This window comes from Gymnogyps californianus, chromosome 5 (assembly GCF_018139145.2).
Source record: "Gymnogyps californianus isolate 813 chromosome 5, ASM1813914v2, whole genome shotgun sequence".
NCBI classification, from domain to species: Eukaryota; Metazoa; Chordata; class Aves; order Accipitriformes; family Cathartidae; genus Gymnogyps; species Gymnogyps californianus.
Window position 1 is genome coordinate 21,368,289 of NC_059475.1, and position 22,708 is coordinate 21,390,996.

The 22,708-nt window shown below is 40.4% G+C and overlaps 1 protein-coding gene across 5 annotated transcripts in view; it reads left to right on the plus strand.

Moving 5' to 3' along the window:
• PPP6R3 (protein phosphatase 6 regulatory subunit 3) overlaps positions 1-22,708 on the plus strand; it is a 67,509-nt gene that overhangs the window by 10,182 nt on the left and 34,619 nt on the right. For 3 of the 5 annotated variants that reach the window (XM_050898053.1, XM_050898050.1, XM_050898054.1), the window contains exons 1-6: positions 15,817-15,856; positions 18,140-18,372; positions 19,774-19,960; positions 20,817-20,954; positions 21,463-21,528; positions 22,013-22,125. In XM_050898053.1, coding sequence (XP_050754010.1) covers positions 15,845-15,856; positions 18,140-18,372; positions 19,774-19,960; positions 20,817-20,954; positions 21,463-21,528; positions 22,013-22,125 — 749 coding nt within the window. In that variant the 5' untranslated portion in view covers positions 15,817-15,844. Of the gene's footprint in view, positions 1-5,903; positions 6,074-6,449; positions 6,563-15,816; positions 15,857-18,139; positions 18,373-19,773; positions 19,961-20,816; positions 20,955-21,462; positions 21,529-22,012; positions 22,126-22,708 lie in introns of those variants that run through there. The other 2 variants (XM_050898051.1, XM_050898052.1) reach the window with 2 other exon arrangements.

Sequence of the window (22,708 nt, forward strand, 5' to 3'; positions counted from 1 at the left end):
TGTTAGGGGAGTATTAGCCTGTGTCTGCATGCAGGTGGGTTGATTAGTTCTGTCAGTTTTTGCAGGATATGGTAGCACAGAAATCATAGGTAATATACTTAGTGGCTCAGTTCTTGATATCCTAATTAAAAGGGCGGTCCTGCCTGACATGTTGAAAATGTGCAGCTGTAAAAACTTACTGAAATAGTTCTGTAAACCTTAGTGTGAAGAAAAGCAGGAAGATAATCTTGCCCACAGCCTTTAACTAGTGCAGTTCAGGTAACCCGCAATAAAAATGCGGGTTACCTGAACAACAGGTCCAAGGAACCTTTAATGAAAGTGAAGAGTCAAGAAGTGACAAACAGTTTTGGATTTAATTTTGAAGTTGCTATCTTAATGCAAGAGTCCACTCTAATTCTGGCAGCAGCTATAGCTGACTGGAGCTTCAGGAGGCAAAACACTGGCAGCCTCCTAGAGGCTGCTGACTTCCACTTCTGAACTGTGAATGATCTTAAGTACTCTTTTTAACAAGACTAAGATTTTGCATAAAAAAGAAAGCTCATAACAGACTTGAATGCACTGTCTATACAGAAAGAACACTCTGGTGTCCTGGTTAGAAGTTGCTGAAGTAAGCAGCTTTCTTCTGCCTCCATGCACCTCAAAATTTGATTTGCATCCAACTTGCAGGGTCTAATCAACAACGTGAAAACGAGGATGAACTTGTTTTTCTGAACAGTTGAAGGTTGTTCAGAGAAAATGGGTGTGTTTACATGATACACTACAATGCCTTGCTAGAAATGTCCAAGCCAGTTATGCATATGCTTTTGTTTAGTGTGCCATGCCAAGTAGTGATTTAGGTTCAAAAGCTGTGTTGCCAGTTAGCATGCTGTTGTACTCGGGTTAATTAAGGGAAGTGAGAGACAGGGCTGAGTAGCTTTGATACAGCAAAGTGTCTGATGCAGCTGTATTGGCCTTCTAGTAGCGCTGCTTCTGGTACTACCTTAAGGAACTCTTTATCATGCTATTGCCAAATACTGGTAAGCATGTTCAAACAGTAGTCTTCTCATCTCTATCCTACTCTTTTAGCAGTGTTCCATCTGGTTGGGGTGGAGTGGGGCAGATTGAATGAAATGCTGAAAATTAAAGCTGTGGCTCAAGTCGTGCACAGCACTAGTGCAGCCATGGTAACTGTATCCCTGTGATCTGATGGTAGTGTCTTAGACTTGGGGAAAAAAAAAATCGAAACCCACACAATTTTTGAGTACTAACTGGAACAGAATAGAATAAATGCTTAAGAAAAAGAAACCTCTGCTAAAATTTATACATCTAACCTTAAGGCTGTCTCCTTAAGTTACAAAATTTTTCTTTTAATGTTCAAATGTTCTTTTAATGTTCAAACAAAAAAGAAAGTGTACTGCTGAAGCAGTCAGTCAGCATTACTGATTTGTACATTTCCAGAGTAGTAGTACAGGAATTCAGGATTCATTTACAGTTGCAGATTATCAGGTGGTTGAGACAATAGTAGAACTGATGTTGAATTGTCCAAATTCAGCCTTACATATCTTGTTCTTATTTATCTTCAGATTCAGGAGAACTTTTACACTGCCATCCTGCAGCAGGCCTAAGGTGATATAATTTGGGGCAAAGATGGAAGATGCAAATCCTGGTTGCCCTGTCCCTAATGGTGTGTTCCCTCTTCCTTGGCCGTGCTGGCCCTGGTGATTGACAGACCCTGTCAGCATGTGGACTTGGCAGAAAAACTCCTTCCCTCCTTCCTCCACCAACTGCATTTGTCGCCTCTTGAAGTATGTTTTTTCACTCAGAAATGACTTGGCATCTCCTTGACCAATGTCGGGGAGACAATAGAGGGAGACAGCACAGCAAGGGGTAGTGCGGATCTTCTTTGCGTAGCCAGCTTAGCCTCCTTTAGCACTCCTGTCAGAGACTGGATGGAATTTCAATCCTGGTCCTCATCTGAGTATGGATGGTGACACTTCAGCATACAGATGTGCTCTCTAAGCAAGGTGTTTGGAGCTGATAGCCAAAGCATTCAAAGTTTAAGTCCTATCATAAGTGAGCCACTTCTTACAGCGTTTAAAAGTTGCCTTGGTTATCATGCAGATTTTTTTATAAACTTCACTAGTTCACAAATTAGAATTCTGGACTAGATCAGATGCACTGATTTCTCTGCCCTTCAGCTGTCTCTACCCTACCAAATTCATGGCGGTGGACAACATTTTAAGGCCAAGTTTCTTTTCTTTGAAGACCATCTGGTCAAGGGGTTGCTTAAATAAAAGTTTTTGGGAAGAGATGTTCCTGATTAACTTCTGTAGTAAGCCCTCAGACATGAGTGTTCTAAGGAGGACACGTTGTTATTTTTATTTTTCCCACCAGACATTTGGAGAGGCGTGGTAAGGAACAATAATGATTTCACAGTGCTCTGCCTTGAGCATTAACATTAAGCAGTTTTGTATTGGTAGACTGTAACTTCATTGGAGAATCTTTCTGAGCCAGTAAGCCAGTGGAAAAAGGGAAAAAAAATCTACTATTTTTTACTTAAGCACAGTTGTGTATAAAAACACTTGCTCTTGTTCCGAGTACAACATGGCTCAAAGAGGGAATAGAACTAAACCATGCAGTGGCCTATGCTTCCCATTATTAATTACAGTCCAGACACCTTTATTGTTCCTGAAGAGATGCTGGTGTTCTGCTAAGTGTTTTGTCAAACTGATTGCCCCCATGGTGGGAGTGTTGGGGCTACAAAATGAAACTGGAATTTTTCCACTGAGGTTTTTTACATCACAAAAAACTAATATAGCAACTTCATTTCAGATATAGTAGGTTGTGTAAGTTACTATTTTGCATGCATGGAATGAATTACTATAAGAGCAGCACTATTCAGTAGCTTGCAGTTCTTGCACTTTTTTACCAGGATGCACAAATGTTGCATTGGTTTCTGTAAGCGAAGAGACCTGTTTAGTTTAAGTGTTTGGGCCAATAGAGATGCATGGGAACGGTTTTAGCAGTAGAGATATCCCAGTCCATGCAGCATTAATAAAATTTGTTTAGTCCTGTCACACAGCTGGTCACATAGTGGTTAACTTCTCCATCTAAAAAAGTGTAAATAAAGTTCATCAGGTAATACTTTAGAACGAGCTTTACCATGCTGTTGCACTTCACATGAAGATGGATGCTACCCTGGATAGTTGTGCCTTGCTTATTTTTCAGGTATATCAGATAAACATGTGAGCATGGATATGTTCTAGTGGTGATGAGTTTTCATAGTTTTATGTTTGAATGTAATATGTATACATGACAATACTTCCATCCTGCCTTTGCACGTTATCTTCAGGTTTAAATTTTTGATACCTGCCATCATGGCCACACTTCTCCCTGACAGAAGTACCATGTTAATGTGGCTGAACTATTGCTGGATGTGAAAGCCAGATTTCTGGATGTAGGAAAGCCAGATTTAAATAGACTTGAAACCTCATCCCATCAGTTGATTCTTTTTCTTATTATTTAAAGGAAAGAACTCCTGTGTATTTTCTTTTTCCTTTATCTGTACTGCAGTCCCTTTCAATATCTAATCTGTGCTGTGGAGGGGAACAGTCTGAGCCAATAAACCATCTGTACCGCTGAGTGGAAGTCATTTTTTAAGCCAAACTCTCTATTCTTGTAGATTCTGAGGTGGACTGAAAAAGTCCTGATTGACCAGAGCAGGCATCTGGTGGAACACCCTTCCCAGGGTATGCTATAATACTTGCACTGCTAGTATCTTGTTAATTTTGATTACACTAGTGTTTTTATTTTCCTATATAGTCCTACTGTATTGAATTCAGAAGCTGACTGTTCTGATGCTGAACAACGGTATTTAGACACTGAAATTTTCTTTTCAAACAGAAAGAGGAATAGAGAAATATCAGGAAGACATCCTTGTAAGGGGAGTAATAATAGTGGTTTTCGTTTGGATAGTTTTACTGGCAATTGAAATCTCTGTGGATAGTATCTTAAGAATTTGTAAACTCTTCTGAAAGTGCATTAAGCCAAGCAGGCTTCTTATTTTGCTTCCACATGACATAATTGAGGAAGTGACGTTCTCTCCCTTCTTGGAGCTCTACCTCTGAACATAGGTGTGCATTTGAAATGCAGAGATGATAACCAAGGAAACTTTAGTAAAGCAAACTAAGTCCAGAAAACTTGTTTACTTTTTCTGCTCTAGTTAGTCACTTGACTCACAAGGGATTGGCAAATCTACTTGACATGTAGACCTGAAGGTCTACGGATGAAAAACACATGTGACCTTTGAAAGTATTATGGTCAATGTATTACAATGACATTCAGTTCATGTGTATGTTTGTTACTAAAATAGCCTTAGAGAAAGTTGTGTTTGGTGGTTGTGTATGTTAAGGCTTGGAGTCTTTGCTGTTGTGAATAAAATGCAAATGTGGTGGCTTTTGGTTCCAGAACTGTTGAAGGTAACAAACAACATGGTATTTCAAGCCACAAAACTTACTAGCCCTAACAAAGCTAAGAAAAACCACTTTTATTTGGTGATTGTTTAACTAGAATGCAAGAGCTTCTTTTAGTTCAAGAGGAATTTGTTTGTAGTATATATCTTTAGGTTGACAGGCTATCTATTAAATCATCTGCAAAGATCAAGAAATGGCTTTGGAGACACAGCTTATCTTTAACATGGAAGGTGTAAAGTTAACTCATTCTTTTCTTTAGCAGAATACTTGAAATGCTTTTAAGGTGCATGGTTTGGGTGGGTTTTTTTTTTTAGCTGAAGATATATTTGTGACAAAGTCTAATAGCAGAGCTTTTCAGCCAAATACTAGGTAGTCACTGACATGAATTAATGAACATGCTACTATATTTGCCACCCTTCTTAGTTGCTAGTACTTCTACTTTTTTTCCACGAACAATATCACCAATGTTCCCAAAAGAAACAAAAGTCTTGTCTTGCTTGAAACCTGTGTTAGAAAGCAAAATCAAAAAGCCCTCTGTAACTGGTGGAAAGGGAAGGTGAATTTTTGTATTAGAAATTCATCTTACAACTGCCAGAAACAGCTACATCAGAAAGAAGCATCAATTGATAGGATGCTTTTTCTTGCGTATTTGGTGTTGACCAAAGCACAGGCAGGTAAGTGCCACTCTGAAGCCAGTTATGGATATCCAATTAAGCTCTTTAATGTTACTTTGCTTTACATTGAAAGAGTTAAACTGTCAAAAGCAGAGATTGTATTAATGATAAATTTTAGGTGACTGAATGCTGACTTAAAACAGCTGGTTACTTTGTAAGTCTGTGTGTGGACTGTGTTGTTTTTTTCTAAGTTAAACTGATTTCAAATTGAAACTGGCTGAATTTTTTAGACAGACTTACGCCAAAGTAACTGGCATTCTTAATGCTTGTATGTTTATTTCTGTGCAGGTTTGTGGATAAATCAGATGTTAATATAACAAGAGAATAGTTGTGAGGATAGAAAAACTGCTGCAAAAAACTCTAGTAATGGGTATTTCAGATCTTCTAGATCTGAAGATGTTGCTTCATATGAAATTGCTAATAGTTTATAAAAAAGAAAAAAGTCTGAATTTGTTAGATTCCGCAGTCTAGTGCAGATTATAAAGGCAGTTTTATTTCAATGAGGCAATGAAGTGTCTTTGTCTCCCAAAAGTAAAGGGGGATGTTTAATTAAAGTTGGTTTAAAAATAAGTCTTTCAGATGACAAGCTGCTTTTGAATTTATTCTCAGAGTATGCTGCACTGAACTGACACTTTTCTTCCTAGCAAGTTGTTTCCTTCTTCAGTTCATGTGTCTTATTCCCTGCAAAGCGATGCTTAGTATTTATGCAGTTGTTGAGCTATTGAATAGAACCTGTTAACAGTATTAAATTATAAAATGTTTTTTTTTGTCGTTGTAGGAAGAAATCTGCTTCATCTAATTCAATCCTAATTCAGTCCTGCTAATCTGCTAATACTGTAGATTGAAAGATTTTTTGCTGTTGCCAGGATACCCTGTAATGGGCAAGGAGCCTGAGAGAATACAAATCATTCTGTTTTTTAACTTTTAAAAAACTTTTGTGTTTAACAGGTAAGAAACTATTAAACTTCACCTACAGCAGTAGATATAGCTTCTGCATCTATAAAGCCTTATCTTAAATTTTAAGTGGTTCCTGAATGCTCTAAGTTTTTAATGTCCTTGATGTCCACTAAAGTCTTATTTACCTGATTTCTGTAGGTTCACATTTACCACCTTCTGCTCTTCCTTCTTCAGTTCAGACTTTGTGGCCATTCCTTCCCTTTCCTTGCAGCTTTTTTCTGACTACTTTCTAGCTGGCTGTTTCTAACTTTGTCTTTTAGCCCACCCTGCTGTTGCACTACCATCTTTCTCTGCCCTGCTTTGGTCTTATGATGAGAATCAAGGGTCATCTAGATGCACTGTTGTGGTTATTCTATTTGTTTTACAGGGAACATGTTTTAAAGTGTTTTGGTTTTGTGCCAGGAGGTGTATCTGCTGCCCAGCCTCCAATTCTTTGGAAGAGTTTCAAAGCAAATGTGTTCATGAACTGACATATATTAGGTATGAATGATGTTTAGCACTATAGGTTATTATATTGAAGTATGGTAATACTGTCTTCTGCAATTGAATTTTTGGTACTAAACTGCATGCTTCAGTGTAAAATTGTCTTCTGGCAATGTCTTATGCATTGTTTAGCTTGTTTTTTATAATATTATGGAACCATCTGCTTTTCTCAGTCCATAGATATCTTCATATTTTGAATTCTCCCAATTATCTTCAAAATGGAAGAATTTAACTGGATTCTGTGACCAATGAATATTTTAAATGTGTAAATGTTTGGCTGTTGAAGTGGAGTTACTAGAAAATGATTCATCTTTTCTACTTGGGCAGGGGAGATCAGTGTCTAATTTGTAGTTATTGCAGGTAATTAAGATCTGTATTTATTAACACTTACTAACCTGTGGTTTGAGATAGAGTGTAGGAATTGACAAGGATACACTTGTTTCTTGGTATAAAATTGCTCTTGTAACTTCATTGCAAACTGTAGATTTCAGCTGATTTTTGTACTTCTGCTGGATGGTTATGACCTCTTGAATTTTGAGGAATTGGTGTCTTTGAGTAAACATTAACTAGTTTGGACTTGATTATGTACTTCAGCATGTCAAAGCAATTGATTATTGGGACATTCAGTCATAATAAGGGGAGGGGGTGTGTATATGCACATGATGGATATATATAGTATCTATATATTATGTAGAAAATATATATTTATAGTTCTGATCTAGATAGAAGTGCAGCTAGTGTGCATAAATAAGGGAGGCTAGTGTGATAAATAAGGGTGAAAGTGATTTCACTTCTATCTCAATTCTTAACTGTTCTGTAACCATAGTAGGCTCCCTCTTCCCTTGTCTGATAGGGGAGTGAAAGTCCCTGCTTACTAGATAATTTGCCTCCTCATTAGGAGGAGGAGGCAGCAGCTGTTAGAGGATGTTATGAAAATTACTGTGTCTTCATAGAGTTTTCTGACATGTGTCTCTCCCAGTCAAGAAAGGACTACCACGTGGTGTCTTTTGCTTGCATTTCACTGAAGAGTAGGTAGTTACCTTCTGAAAGTGTAGTAGTTAGCTGAGGAGCATATGTGCTGTAAATGAGTAAATGGCTGGAAGAATTGTATCTGTAGTACAAGCTTAAATTGTACGATAGTCAATGAACATGCTGAAGTGTTTCTCTTGTATTCTGAAACATAGTTTGGTTACCCAGGAATTCTTGATAGTATTTGGGAGAAGGTGCAGTGTTTTGTTTTTTGGTATGTAAGTGAAACTTTACCTGCAAATAGTTCAAAACACTGAAATGTTGCTAGCTTATGTACAAGGAATGCTCCCCCACAATTCCTGAATCTTACAACTTGATGATGGTAAGGTCTTATTAAGATGATTATAGAATCATAGAATGGTTTAGGTTGGAAGGGACCTTCAAAGGTCATCTAGTCCAACCCCCCTGCAATGAGCAGGGACATCAACTAGATCAGGTTGCTCAGAGCCCTGTCCAACCTGACCTTGAGTGTTTCCAGGGGTGGGGCATCTACCACCTCTCTGGGCAACCTCTTCCAGTGTTTCACCACCCTCATAGTAGAAGATTTCTTCCTTATCTAGTATGAATCTACCCTTTTTCAGTTTAAAAGTGTTACCCCTTGTCCTATTGCAACAGGCCCTATTAAAAAGTCTGTCCCCATCTCTCTTATAAGCCCCCTTCAAGTATTCAAAGGCTGCAGTAAGGTCTCCCTGGAGCCTTCTCCAGGCTGAACAACCCCAGCTCTCTCAGCCTTTCTTCACAGGAGGTGTTCCAGCCCTCTGATCATTTTTGTGACCCTCCTCTGGACCCACTCCAACAGGTCCATGTCTTTCCTGTACTGAGGACTCCAGAGCTGGATGCAGTACTCCAGGTGGGGTCTCACCAGAGTGGAGTAGAGGGGCAGAATCACCTCCCTCGACCTGCTGGCCATGCTGCTTTTGATGCAGCCCAGGATACAGTTGGCTTTCTGGGCTGCGAGTGTAGATTGGTGGCTCATGTCCAGCTTTTCATCCACCAGTACCCCCCAAGTCCTTCTCTGCAGGGCTGTATTGATACTGGGGGTTGCCCCAAACCAGGTGCAGGACCTTGCACTTGGCCTTGTTGAACCTCATGAGGTTCACATGGGCCCACTTCTTGAGCTTGTCCAGGTCCCTCTGAATGGCATCCCGTCCCTCAGGTGTATCAACTGCACCACTCAGCTTGGAGTCATTGCAAATTTGCTGAGGGTGCACTAAATCCAACTATGTGATTGATGAAGATATTAAACAGTACTGGTCCCAGTACTGTCCCCTGAGGGACACCACTGGTCACTGATCTCCATCTGGACATTGAACCGTTGACCACTACTCTCTGGATGTGACCATCCAGCCAATTCCTTATCCACCAAATAGTCCATCCATCAAATCCATATCTCTCCAATGTAGAGAGAAGGATGTTTTGGGGGACCGTGTCAAAGGCCTTACAGAAGTCCAGATAGATTACATCAGTAGCTCTTCCCTTGTCCACTGATGTAGTCACTCCATCATAGAAGGCTGCTAGGCTGGTCAGGCAAGACTTGCCCTTGGTGAAGCTATGCTGGCTGTCTTGAATCACCTCCCTGTCCTCCATGTGCCTTAACACAGCTTCCAGGAGGATCTGTTCCATGATCTTCCCAGGCACAGAGGTGAGGCTGACGGGTATCTTTCACTAGATCAGGTTGCTCAAAGCCCCAGCCAACCTAACCTTGAACAGTTCCAGGGATGGGTCATTCACAGCTTGTCTGGGCAACCTGCTCCAGTGTCTCACCACCCTCATAATCAGAGGCAGTTCCCTCATCCTGCTCTTGTGTGTCATGTGCCGTGGCCCCTCACCATCTTGAGGGCCGTGGGCTGGGCCCACACCCCATGCACCAGTGTTGTTCCTGGACTAGGGAGACCAGGAGGGGACAGAGGAGTCCAGGTGCAGTTGCCAAAGTACCAAATAAGAGAGAAGGAAAGCATTTTTACTGTTATTTTCTTGTTTTATTGTTTTGGGGTTTTTTGAATTGTTTATTACCCAACCTTGAAAAGAACTCTTAATGAAGCAGCTAGAATGGACCTTAATGCTGCAGGCCAGCACTTCTCCCTGGCAGAACTGCAGTCTTCTGCTTCTCTAAAGGAACAACTGTCTCTAACTTCTTTGCTTCATCTGTTGCTATTCTTTGTGCACCGCTGCAGAGGGTCTGGCTTCATCTTCAGCCACCCATTGGGCAGCCTTCTCGTCCTCAGACTGAACAAACCCCACCTCCAGGCCCCAGGGACCTCAGTGGCCCTCCGAGGGACTCCTCTGTCGCCCCAGTGCAGCAGCCCAGTGAAAGCCAGGTCATCTTACTCCCTTTTCTTGGGGCTTAGGGCAGAGGAGATAGCACTCTTTCAGGAGGGGTTGGGGAGGGGATGGGGCATGGGAAAGAAGGGCTCACACCACCTGTGCCAATTAACAAAATAATTGTTAATGCTGGGAGATGGAACAGGTGAGCCTGCAGGACACTAGGTACAGAGGCTGGGCCTCCCAGCTAATGACAGGTGTGGAGGCTGGGCTGATGGTAGGGTGCTGCCTGGGTGCTCCTGTGGTGCTGTGTTGATGGTGTCATGGAGGGGAGCCCTGGCACGGTGTAGTGGTGCCAGGGGAGCCATGCTGGAGGTGGATCCACTTCCATCAGTTCTTTCTCATCTCTGGGTGGATCTACCTCCATGGGCTCAGCCACATGGCCATTGCTACCATGTGGCTGATGGTGCCCCTACTTTGATGCTGCCTCCTCTTCCTCCGTGTCTCCTGCAACCACCTGTCTGCCTTCCCATGCAAAAGTGGGCAGCCATTCACCTTGCTGCTGTGGGATCTCTTTGTTCCAATCATCCTTGGAATCAGAGGGCCTCGAAGCTGAGCGAATTGTGGGCCAGCTGTCCAGGTCCCTGTGTTTATAGGGCCCAGAACAAAAGGCAGTGAGGTGGCTCATGACATCAGGAGGTCACTGTGATGGCAATGCACGTGGCCGGATATGGGAGCTGAGGGGCTGTGGCCTGAAAGATGCCCTCATGTGGGAGAAGGAGGAGGATCAGGGGAGGCTGAGGGCCCATTTCCTGGGGATTGCTCCCCTATGCTGTTCTGCTGCCCCTTGGGCACAGGGACTGTCCTCCACCTCTCCTCATGTGCCTGGGCTTCAGCCCCATCCTCATCCCGTGCCTGGGGTCCCCTGGAGGAGATAGTGGCAACAGTGTTGCAGGAAGGTCTGTGGTCCTCGGTGACCTCCACTGACCTGACTCCCTGCAAGTAGTGCAGCCCCCTGTGCCCAACAGGGACTGAGAGGGGGCAAAGCATCCAGACATCCCGCAGGCGGGAAAGGGAGCCACAGCCAGCCTGCACAAGGTCTCCCAGCACTCCATAAAAGAATTGTTGATTGGTTTTGTTTTCCTTTCAGTATCTTTTCTAGTTTGCTACATCCTTCTGGAAATGGGAGGACTAGGACTGTGCACAGTATTTGAAATATGGGTGCAATATATATTGAATTGTTGAGGTAAAGGTGTTTGTATTTTGTGTTTTATTTCATTCTTTTTAATTTCAAACCATCTATTGGCTCCCGCCTCCACAAAGTTTCTTTGAAACTTCACTAGCTTGTAATAATAAAAGTCTAATTGTTAGTGTAAGTAATGGAGTATTTCTCAAAAATGAATTTTCACTAGGACTGTGGTGGGTTGACCCTGGCTGGATGCCAGGTGTCCACCAAAGCCGCTCTATCACTCCCCCTCCTCAACTGGACAGGGGAGAAAAAGTAAAACGAAAGGCTCATAGGTCGAGATAAGGACAGGGAGATCACTCACTAATTACTGTCACGGGCAAAACAGACTCGACTTGGGGAAAAATTAGTTTAACTTATTGCTAGTCAAATCAGAGCAGGATAGTGAGAAATAAAGCCAAATCTTAAAACACCTTCCCCCCACCCCTCCCTTCTTCCCAGACTTAACTTTACTCCTTATTTTCTCTACCTCCTCCCCCCGAGCGGCGCAGGGGGATGGGGAATGGGGGTTTGGGTCAGTTCATCACACGTTGTTTCTGCCACTCCTTCCTCCTCAGGGGGAGGCATCCTCACACTCTTCCCCTGCTCCAGCGTGGGGTCCCTCCCATGGGAGACAGTCCTTCACGAACTTCTCCAATGTGAGTTCTTCCCATGGGCTACAGTTCTTCATGAACTGCTCCAGCGCAGGTCCCTTCCACAGGGTGCAGTCCTTCAGGAACAGACTGCTCCAGCGTGGGTCCCCCGCGGGGTCACAAGTCCTGCCAGCAAACCTGCTTCAGCGTGGGCTCCTCTCTCCGCAGGGCCACGGGTCCGTAGGTCCTGCCAGGAGCCTGCTCCAGCGCAGGCTTCCGACGGGGTCACAGCGTCCTTCAGGCATCCACCTGCTCCGGTGTGGGGTCCTCCACAGGCTGCAGGTGGATATCTGCTCCACTGTGGACCTCTATGGGCTGCAGGGGGACAGCCTGCCTCACCATGGTCTTCACCATGGGCTGCAGGGGAATCTCTGCTGGGGCGCCTGGAGCACCTCCTCCCCCTCCTTCTTCACTGACCTTGGTGTCTGCAGAGTTGTTCCTCTCACATCTTCTCACTCCTCTCTCTCTGGCTGCAACTGCTACTCCCCTGTAACTTCTTTTGCCTTTCTTAAATATGTTATCACAGAGGCCCTACCAATGTTGCTGATTGGCTTGGCCTTGGCTAGTGGTGGGTCCGTCTTGGAACCCTCTGGCATTAACTTTATCAGACATAGGGGAAGCTTCTAGCAGCTGCTCACAGAAGCCACCCCTGTAGCGCCCCCCCCCCCCCTCCCTGCTACCCAAACCTTGCCACGCAAACCCAATACAAGGGCTCACATTCATGGCCTGAACAGGCTGTTCTGATACTGAAGAGACTGCTGCATCTTACTTTGTGTTCGCCTGAGATTTTTATTCTGTGTCAAATTGATCTTACATTTTGTTTAAGAAATGTAGCAACTGTACCATGAAAACTCTCCTGTATTACTGCTTTTATTTTTTTATTTGTGATTGCTGGATGTAATGTAAAGTAATGTAGTTAAATCTAGGGGCTTGGAATAGTAACATGTCTTTCTAGCTAATAACACAACAAACCTCACTGCTTTAATTGAAAATAAATTTATTTTCAAATAGGTTATTGGGTAAGTATGGTCTCTATTGTATTATTTGAAGTATTTAGAAATAAAACTAAGGAATAGTTAAGAGTAGAGTTCTTACACTACTGAAAAACCATGCTATTTTAGTGGGATAGAAGATAAAGAATTCCTTATTTTTTTTTCCCTGAACTCTCAGTGCAGAAGCAGCAATGTAAGTGTGTTGCTGTATATGAGAGATTCTTTCTTGCATTCATTAAGTGGAAAAAGTGGGGAATTCAGTTATGGCATAACTGTGTATTGCTATAAATTACCATTACTTTACAGAAAAGAACTGTTTTGGTCCAGATCTTCAAGCTAGAATGCAGGTGTCTTATTTTTTTGTATTTTGTTGTTCGGATTGCCCTCGATTCCAGACTAAATGCATAAGTGCTTAATTTTCCCATTTAATAGGTCTTGGGATATTTAATGCTTTGAGGAATTGTGCCCCAGCCTGCAAAGAGCAGGCAGTTGTAGACAGCAGGTGTACAGTGGGTGATGCTCTGGCTGAGTGAAATAGGCAGTTTAAAAAGTAGCCACTAGAGTGTCTTCTCTGTCAATTTGAGTGACTGGTAATTCTGTTTAGCTCTAAAATTTTTTCAGACATGCAGTCATGCTTAGGTTTGTTTTGAACAGGTGGTCCATTTCCAGTGTCAAAATAAGCACTTTTTAAATGCTAGTATGGTGTCTAACTACTGTCCGTGGTTTGGAGAAAGGAAAAAAAAAAGAAAAAAAAAAAAACAACCCACAAAATGGGAAACTAATTAAATATACCTAGGGACTAACTGGTTGAGGATATGTGAAGCTGGCAGAAGGGCATGCTTAGCATTTTAAAGAAATCACTTAATGCATTTAAAAGTCTTTAAAATGTTGGTAAAATCTCTTCTAGTGATAAAAGCATAAGAGTTTATCTTCACCATTACTTTGTCCTTCCCCAAACCTACCTACCTATTTGGTTTTTAGAAGGCAATGGATTGTTTGCATTGGAAATGCTTTTATCATTAAGCAACGTAAGACCTTCTTGAAAGCCTGTGGTGGCACCAGGGACTCCTTTGGTGGTTGCTCTCCTTGCATCCAACAACTAGCTTGTCTTTTGCTGGTTGCTACACAGGAGTTGTTAAAATCCTGTTTTGCTGAAGTAGGCTACGTAATTTAGGATGTGTTTCAATCATGGAAAAGTTTATTGGTGCAAAAGTAACTGATTTTTTTTTATCTGCACTTGAATCCTGTGGTAAGAAAATATGATGGTACATAAAGAAAATTGACAGTTACATTCTGAGTTTAGTTTTTTGTAATGCAATCCTTGTTATAACTCTCTAGCATTTCTCAGACTTTCATATATTACAGAATCTTCAGCTTGACAGATATACTTTTTAAAAAAGTTTCTCTTGCTTGAAAAGTGAAACTGGATATTGCTGTAAAATCTGCAAAGTTCTTACTGGAAGCTCTGTGTATATGCTTTTAACATCCAGTTCTAAGGTAGAACAGCCTTCAGCTGGCTAGCTGAGGTCCTTTTGGTTTTCTTTCTGCACTGGTCTAGATCCTCGTGTCTGCTTGTAGCTACCAATACTCAGCTGTTAGGTAGAAGTATGAGGTATAAAGTTGGAAGTAACTCCTTGCAGAGTACGTTTCTCAGGTTTGTTTTACCGGAAGTCTGATGCTGAAAAGTTTAACTTAAATGAGCAGCTTACTTTAATAGTTTTCTTATTTACTGAAGGGACTTCTGGATGCTTTAAAGTAACAAGTGTGTTTTGTAAAAGGTTCAATATAGGAGACATTGTCCAAAATTAAACTATATGCTTGTCTGACGAGAATTCACGTCTTCATCCTGTAGCTTGAAAACAGGAATGTATGTATTCAGGAAAGGTGCTTGACAGCTAATTCCAAGCTACAGAGAAACTTGCTGATACAATTGTTACCAACTTTTTTTGATGGAGATGCCAATTAAGCATTTGGCCTCTAGAAAGAACCACAGACTAGTTACTGTTAAACAAAATACACAGTGTGGTTTTCTTTAGTAGGCAGAAGACTTCAATTTTTTTCTGGTCTGAAAGGATTGCTTCTAAGCTTTATTTCTTCCCTTTAGCAAACAATTCGAGTGAGAATTTCAGTTACCTGTATCTCAGAGCAGTTGACAGGCTTTCTTCATTTTGGTGAACTGCTTTCTTTCCTTTCAGATTTAAGTCAGGTGTTTATTGCATGGAATGTTATTTCAGCATTCATTCAGAGAAGAATCTGTTAACAATATTAACTAAGAAAACAAAGCAATATTTTTCTGAATGCTAGGTGTTCCTTAGGGTCTTGAATTGTCATAACTTGTACATCAGCAAGTTGATGTAGACTTTCAGAAGTACTGTTTACATGAATTGGAAGTCTGTTAGTCTTGCTTGCTGGGAACTTTCAGAGATTATGGAAAGCTAACTCAAGTTACAAAAGACAGTCAAGTATCTGAAGCAGCTTTATCATCTTTAACACAATTTTTCTTTCCACATCTGAGAGTTGTTAGTATTACCCTGGATTATTTTGCTTCTTGTGGTATCTAATCTTAAGCATGTCTCGTATTTGGCAGTCTTTTGCGTCTTGCATTGAATCCAAATGTGATTCTTCTGCTCGTGGAGTTGAACACTAGGAGTAACACAACCCAATTGACCTGTGGAGTTTATCGTAAATTTGCAGGTAGTGAAATTTTGGGAGGAGCACTCCTGATTTGTGGACCTAAGGCCTAATTCTGACTGTGTTAATGGGACTGAAATTTGAAAAAGCATGAAGATAATTCAGAATTTCAGAATTGGTAGGTTTTGGGAGGGAGAGTAGAACAGTAGGCTGTGGGAAGAATAACTTTTTGTTTTTAAAACTTCCATTCTGAACTATGGTAGGCTGGTTCTAGATTATCACCAGTGATAACGCCTAAGAAAGTTCTCTTCAGGGTTCCTGGACTTCCTCTTTGGCACGTTTTATGTTGTTTATTTTTCCTTATTTCAAAGGACCTGGGCTCCTGTTGAAAAGTGATGGAATAATCTCTGGCCGGCACCTGACATGTTGAGGGAGCACCCCCTAAAAGAGCTTGCCTGGGAGACAGTTTGTGAAATAACACAGTAACATGTTTGCAGTAGTATGCCTCTTTTTTTGTTGTTGTTGCTATTTTCCATTGTTGAATTTCTCTTGAAATAAGTAACTGAGAAATACATTGAAGCTACTGAAATAAGCTTTAATTACTGCAGAGAGATTTACATCTGGAATTAGCATTGGTAGTGGTTACTTGCAAAGATGCTACTTTCACTAACTGGGGCAAGGGGAGGGATTTGATCTTCTTTCTAGAGGCTTAAAAAAAATCCCAAACAAAAAATATCCTGTGACTTTAATAATGCACTAGTTTCACTTGCTTATAGTAAGTCTGTGTGTAGCCTGAATACCCACAAGCTAGTGTTTTTAATAACAAGTTTGTATAATTTGATTTAAGCTAATTTGTGAGATCAGGTATTTTGAACCCTGCTTCTAAGTTTACTAATACTTTTAGTAGAAAAGAATTTTTTTCCTGTTTTTTAACCACTCAATCCTTGCATGATATCTCAGATGATTATAAGTACTGATACTGCAATTGAAATTACCTGTAACTTTTCCTGCTGGATTTCTGTTTGACTCCCATACCTTTAAACAGAAAGCTATGTAATCTAGGCGCAGTTATGTACACTTACAACTTCTGACAAAAGGCTAAGCAAAGTAAGGTGGTATTAAGTGATCAGTGTGTAAAGGTTAAAGCAACAATGAAAACCCAAAAAGCAAATAAAATTTCTCCATAGTGAGTATACCAGGCTTTTCAATATTTAGGCCAAATACTGGAAGTCTTGCTAATGAAGAGAGTCAAAGGATTTTGCTGGATCCTTGGACTTGTATCTGCTTTCTAAACTGCTCAAGTACTAAATTTGACACTTCATTGTTCTAGGTAGCTGTAGTGTGTATGCTGAATCCATTTTAACTTGGAAATAAGTGCTTAAAGCTGTCTACCTCTTAGTTTGCATAAGAATCAGATATTTCTGTTTCAGTTTTTGTAGGTTTTTATAAGGGTATATGACAAAAGCATAGTTTGATTGTCTTTAAGCTTGCTCCTGCATACAACCTGCACCTTACAGAAGTGTTCTTGCTAAAATAGTACTATTCACCTACATTCTCTGCGGTAACTACATGTCCTCGCAGCTGATGATGTTGCTAATGCACAGCAGTAATTAATGTATTGAATTAACCCTTCACACCTGGAAGGCAGTTACTAAAGGAGCAAAAGGAGTGTTTATTTTCTTACTTGAGTGAGTACTGCTCAAAACCATGCTGCTTGCAATTGTAAGGGAAGAAAATTTTCTCTTACTGTTTTCTAGCATCTGTAGTATCTCTTTCAATCCACTTAAATTCTGCATTCACATAAGACCAGCTGATACTGTGTCAGAGGTTAAATGTCATGTAAAAGCCCTATTTTGGAGAGGGGGGAATGGAATGAATGCTTATATTGAGCTTAATGAGAGGTGAAAGCAGGAGTTTGTTGGATCTATCATAGACTGAAATATTCTTTTCTGATAGCACAGTTGTCTCAGTAGCAACTGTTTGCAAGGTGTCTTAGAGCAACAGAATTAACATGGAGGTGCCAAAGCATTTTATATGGAAAGGTGAAGTTGCTCTTCCTTATACATTTCTGTTACGGCTTTTTACAGTGTTTCAGTGGCTGGGGCCACTGCCCTTTCACATGTTTGCATAAGGTATTTTATTGTCCCTTGTTCTTCCTCCTCTGTCAGGTTTGTGGAGGGAGGTATAGTGAGAGAGTAGGTCCTGTGTTGAAATTAGCTCCAGCACTTTGATGTGTGCTGCCTGCAAGTTAAAATTATTATAATTCCTCCACCTTTATAGGTGTTTTCTTCAACGGTAGGGGTAGTACTCTAGTGCATTTATGCAGTGCCCATTTTATCTTCTGCCAGCTCTATTAATTGCTGAGCAAGTTGTTCTGAATCTGAGACCTGGTACATAGATTAAAAACAAAGGTTGGGCAGACCAAATTCAATAAATTGAAAACTGAAGTTATCCTTTTTTCTTGAATGCAAATTAGCATGTTCCTTTCATGTAAGTAAAACCCTGGAGCTGCCTAACTCTATCTTTGGATCTTAGAATGTTGCCTGTTGCTAAAGGTACAAAAATTACTATGGAGTATTCAGTCATCTTTAATCAAGCCTGATTTTTGTAGCTTTTGATCATCAGCATCTACTTTTGTGTCTCATTTGAGTTCTAGAAAGTTTCTATGCGTGCAGGTACCTTTGGGGTTAGAAGCTATGAAATACTACTGTGAAGCATTAATACAAATACTGCTTAAATAGATTTGTAAACTTAATGCTTTGTGTATATGCTTCTTATCCAGACCAGCATGTTTTGGAAATTTGATCTCCATTCGTCATCCCACATAGATACACTTCTAGAGAGAGAAGATGTAACACTGAAGGAATTGATGGATGAAGAGGATGTTCTGCAAGAGTGCAAGGCTCAGAATCGCAAACTTATAGAGTTTCTGCTGAAGTCAGAATGTTTGGAAGACTTAGTTTCATTTATTATCGAAGAGCCACCTCAAGACATGGATGAAAAAATTCGATATAAGTAGGAAAACTTTTGGGGTTGGGGGAGACTTGGGAAGGTGGAAAGAGGGGTAACTTAGTCCAGTTAATTTGTTAGTATGTTTTGAATCCCTGTGTGCTGGTGTGTAGTACAATCCTGGTATCTTTCGAGTAAGTTTGTTTTCAAAGGGCTTCGTAGAACTCTTGAATAAATCATTCTAATATTTGCGTAGTTTTCAAATGGAAACCTCTTATCCACAGATGCTTCCAAAACCAATTGCTGTCCAAAGGAGGCTTAAAAAAAAAAAAAAAAAATCGGAACTCACATGAAGAATCTTGTAGTTGTGATTATTAAGAAAATAGTAGAGTGAAAATCCCCATTTGGGTAGTATAGTTAAGTGCTTAGCTTTGTTTTGTCGATGATTGGTAAGATGTTTTGAAGATGCTTATTAGAAAGTCTGTAGCACTCCTTGGAAGAATGTACGTAACGTCTAATTGCTGGTGTTTTCCTTTGCAGAGCTAGAACTGTAAGAACTGGGTATGGCCATGACTTCAGCTAGCTTGCTGAGAAGGTTCAAATTCAAAAGTCAACCTAGCAATTCATATAAAAGCACTTCTACCATTTTTGGCCTATTTTAGAGTTGTCTATGCAGAAAGCTGCTTTTTTTCTTAAAGCAGTATGTAAAAAAAAAAAAAAAGTAAAATAAGCTACACTCTTAGTTGCAGCACTTCACCATTTCTGGTAAACCAAGCCTCCTCTGAGTGTTTCTAGTAGAGTTTGAAATTGAAGCATCTTTCACTTAGAAACCTTAAGCTGCTGATGCTGTCAAAATTAACTTTAGTGTGAGTGGGTGATAGTACTGCAGGAAATTACTGCTCTTGATGGCCTCTTAGTTTAATTACTCAATGTTCTGAACTGTACTTCTGACTCTGTCATGAAACAGTACTAGCTAGTTTTGCAGGCTTTGTCAGACTTTGACTAGTTTACTGAGTTTCTACATAATTGCAATATATATATATATAAAAAATCCTGAAGCTATTCCTTTTGACCTTTTTAATATAATCCCTGTTATATTAGAAAGGGGCAAACACTGCTCCCTCCCCAGTATTGGTCCAGTACTATCAGTGTGTTTAATTTCTTGGTAACTGACTTGAACAGATGGATTTAACAATAGAACAGATGGATTTAAGAATAGATCTTAAAATAAAAGCTTGCCCTTTCCTTTCCCCACTTTCCTAGCGTTGTCCTGTTGCTACTGAAGAACAGAGGAGCTTGTAGGCGAATGTGCAGTTATGTTACCATGCAGTAGTTTGCTGTTTTAATTAGTGCAGACCAATCCTGCTTGAAAACTTGGTCAGAAGCCTTACCAGGTTCTGAATTCAGAGCTGGAAGTATGACAACTTTGAAGTATGAAAGATGGATAATTTTTTTCCTTGTCCCCAGGTATCCAAACATATCATGTGAGCTGCTTACATCAGATGTCTCACAGATCAATGATAGGCTGGGAGAAGAAGAATCCTTACTTATGAAACTGTACAGCTTCCTCTTAAATGAATCTCCTCTAAACCCTTTACTGGCCAGTTTCTTCAGCAAGGTGCTAAGTATTCTTATAAGCAGAAAACCAGAACAGGTAAATATTTACAAGTGCTCTAATAAAGTTGTAGTACTTGGCAATGCTGCTTTAAGACTGCACATTTGAGGGGTAGCAGCGGAGTCAAAAAAGAGCATTCGACTTCCATACTAGCTGAAGACACTTTTTTTATGGTATGCACAAGATTAAAAAAATATATCTGGATGAGTAAGATCTATTTGATTTGCCTGAGCTATTTGTGCAATCAGTGTGTGAGTGCTTACCTTTTGGCTTAGCTTAGCTCAGTATTTTATGTGGTGATATTTGCATTAATTGCTGTTAGAGGTGAAGGTAAGTGAATTGAATCAGTGGGAGTGGGTCCGATTTGGTGTGAAGAATTCTTACAGAACAAGGTGAGACACGTTTGGAGTCCTTGTTCAGAAATGTTGTTGTACTCTGTTCGTGTGGCCCAGTACTGCAAACAGCTGCAATGACTGGTTCTCATACCTGAGCAAATTAAGTTTGTGACTCTGATCTGTATCTTTAATTTAGGAAGCTCTGTATTTGTTTGTATTATGTTAAGATTTTGCTGTGTCGAGCTTTGCTCACTAAGCAGGGATGAGAGTAATTTATACCAAAAAGGAAAGCTGACTGTGCATTGGATTATAAGTAGTTTATGGTCAGCAAGTTGGACTTGAGGAGGCCCAAGACACACGGCACATGGTATGGATCTGTCCTGTGCCACTTCTGGTACTCTATACGTGCCTTGTACTGAAGCTTTAAGTGGCAAAAGTGTTTAAGTAGTTCTCACTTATTTTCTCCATTTGGTAGGAGAGAGAAATTAAAACTGGTTGGTGTAATTTACCATATAAAATACAGAAAAGCAAATGCAAGCTTATTTCTTTTTAATTTCTAGATTGTGGATTTTTTAAAGAGGAAACATGATTTTGTGGACCTCATTATTAAGCACATAGGGACCTCTGCTATCATGGACTTGTTGCTCAGGCTACTGACTTGCATAGAACCTCCACAGCCCCGACAAGAAGTGTTAAATGTAAGTAAAACATCTCAAAGGATTTGTCTGACGTGTGAACTGTAAGATGGCTTATCTTCTGCTGGTTTTACTAAGTTTGTTTCTTAAATGTGCTGAAATTAGATGTGTGGGGTTTTTATTGCTTGGAGCTGCCAATACTTTTCCAGTGGAGCCACAGCGCTGGTGGGGACCACTTAGAACCTGAGTGGCTGGTCTCTTCCCATGGTCTTTAATATCTAACTTACAACTGCCAGATGCAGTTTTAAAAATGTTTTGGACCTTACTGAACACTTTTTTTGGCATCAGAAAGTTTATTTAAAAATTATACCTCAGGCTTTCTTTTCTACAGTTGCTCAGAAACACTAATTTTTTTCCTTTTTTCTGAAGTATTATTAGTTCTTGTTTAGAAATATCGACAGTATGACTCATGGCAATTGTCAAACAACTACTTTTAATTTTGTTCATTTTAATTCATTTAATTCATTCACTTGGATAACATTCTTACTAACACTCACAAACACTTTTACAGTGGCTAAATGAGGAGAGAATTATCCAGCGGCTTGTGGAAATTGTACATCCATCTCAAGATGAAGATGTAAGTATTGGTCTGACAGTCTTCTGGGTCTATTTGGTCAGCAAGTTGCTGTACAACATAGTGTTAGAACTTTTAGTTTTACTGTTTTCTGCTTGCTTTTTTCAGTAAGCTGATTTCAGTATTTAAGTGTGGTCATTTGAGGGAGGGTGTGTGGTCCCCGTGGTCCCTCCCCCCCGCTTCACCCCAATCCAGGTCAAAGCCTGTTCATAGTCAAAGCATATTCAGGTCAAAGCATATTCAGTGTTGTTTAAAGATTCAACTCTAATGTTTTGCCACCTTAATACTGGAAATAGATTCTTGCCTCATGCCTCAAGGGTTTTTTTTGTCTTGTTAAGATTTAGTTATGGCATAAAGCTATTGCCTGAATGTTTTTTGGGTAGGAGAGACTCTTGTCCAAGTTGAAACTTTCACCTTTTTTAATTGAAGATTTATAGTCCAGCATGTTATTACTTTTGTAGTGAAAAGCTATGTCTTTCTGTTCCAGAGGCATTCAAATGCATCACAGTCGCTCTGTGAAATTATTCGTCTAAGCAGAGACCAGATGTTACAAGTACAGAACAGTTCAGAACCAGATCCACTGCTTGCAAGTCTAGAGAAGTAAGTTGGTTTGAATTTCTGATTTTATTTTCAGTTCATAAAAAACATAGTTTTTAACTTTTTGATCTTGAAAACTGTTAGAAATGGCAAGCTCTGCTTTTCAGGTGAATTTTCTTGGCTACGCTTGTCTGTATAATTTAAAATAACTCAGCAAGTAAGCAGAGCCCACCTGGAGGACTTCCTTGGGGGTGTGTTGTCTCATTAAAATACTTCCTGTGCTGCCAGAGTTAGTGGGATCAGACATGTGGAGGTCAGCTTGATACTGTGCAGAGTACACATGGGAGACTTTGGCTTTGATCTGTTATTTGTTTTAAGTTAATCTAAGTGTGTGTTTCTGCCAGAGAAGATTATCATGTATTCCCTTCTTCCTTTTGCTCGTTATAGGTTTAGGTTTGTGTGGCTGTTATGGCAAGCTGAATCAGGTTTTTGATCTGACTGAAAACTCCCTTTTTGTGGTGTTGGTTGTCGGATCAAAAAACTAGATCAATGGAAGGAGTAGGAAAATATGATTGGGGCAGTGAGGATGGGAGTGATTGTCCTAGTGGTACCTGCTAGCTTGAAATAGCTACTAGTTTTCTTTGTA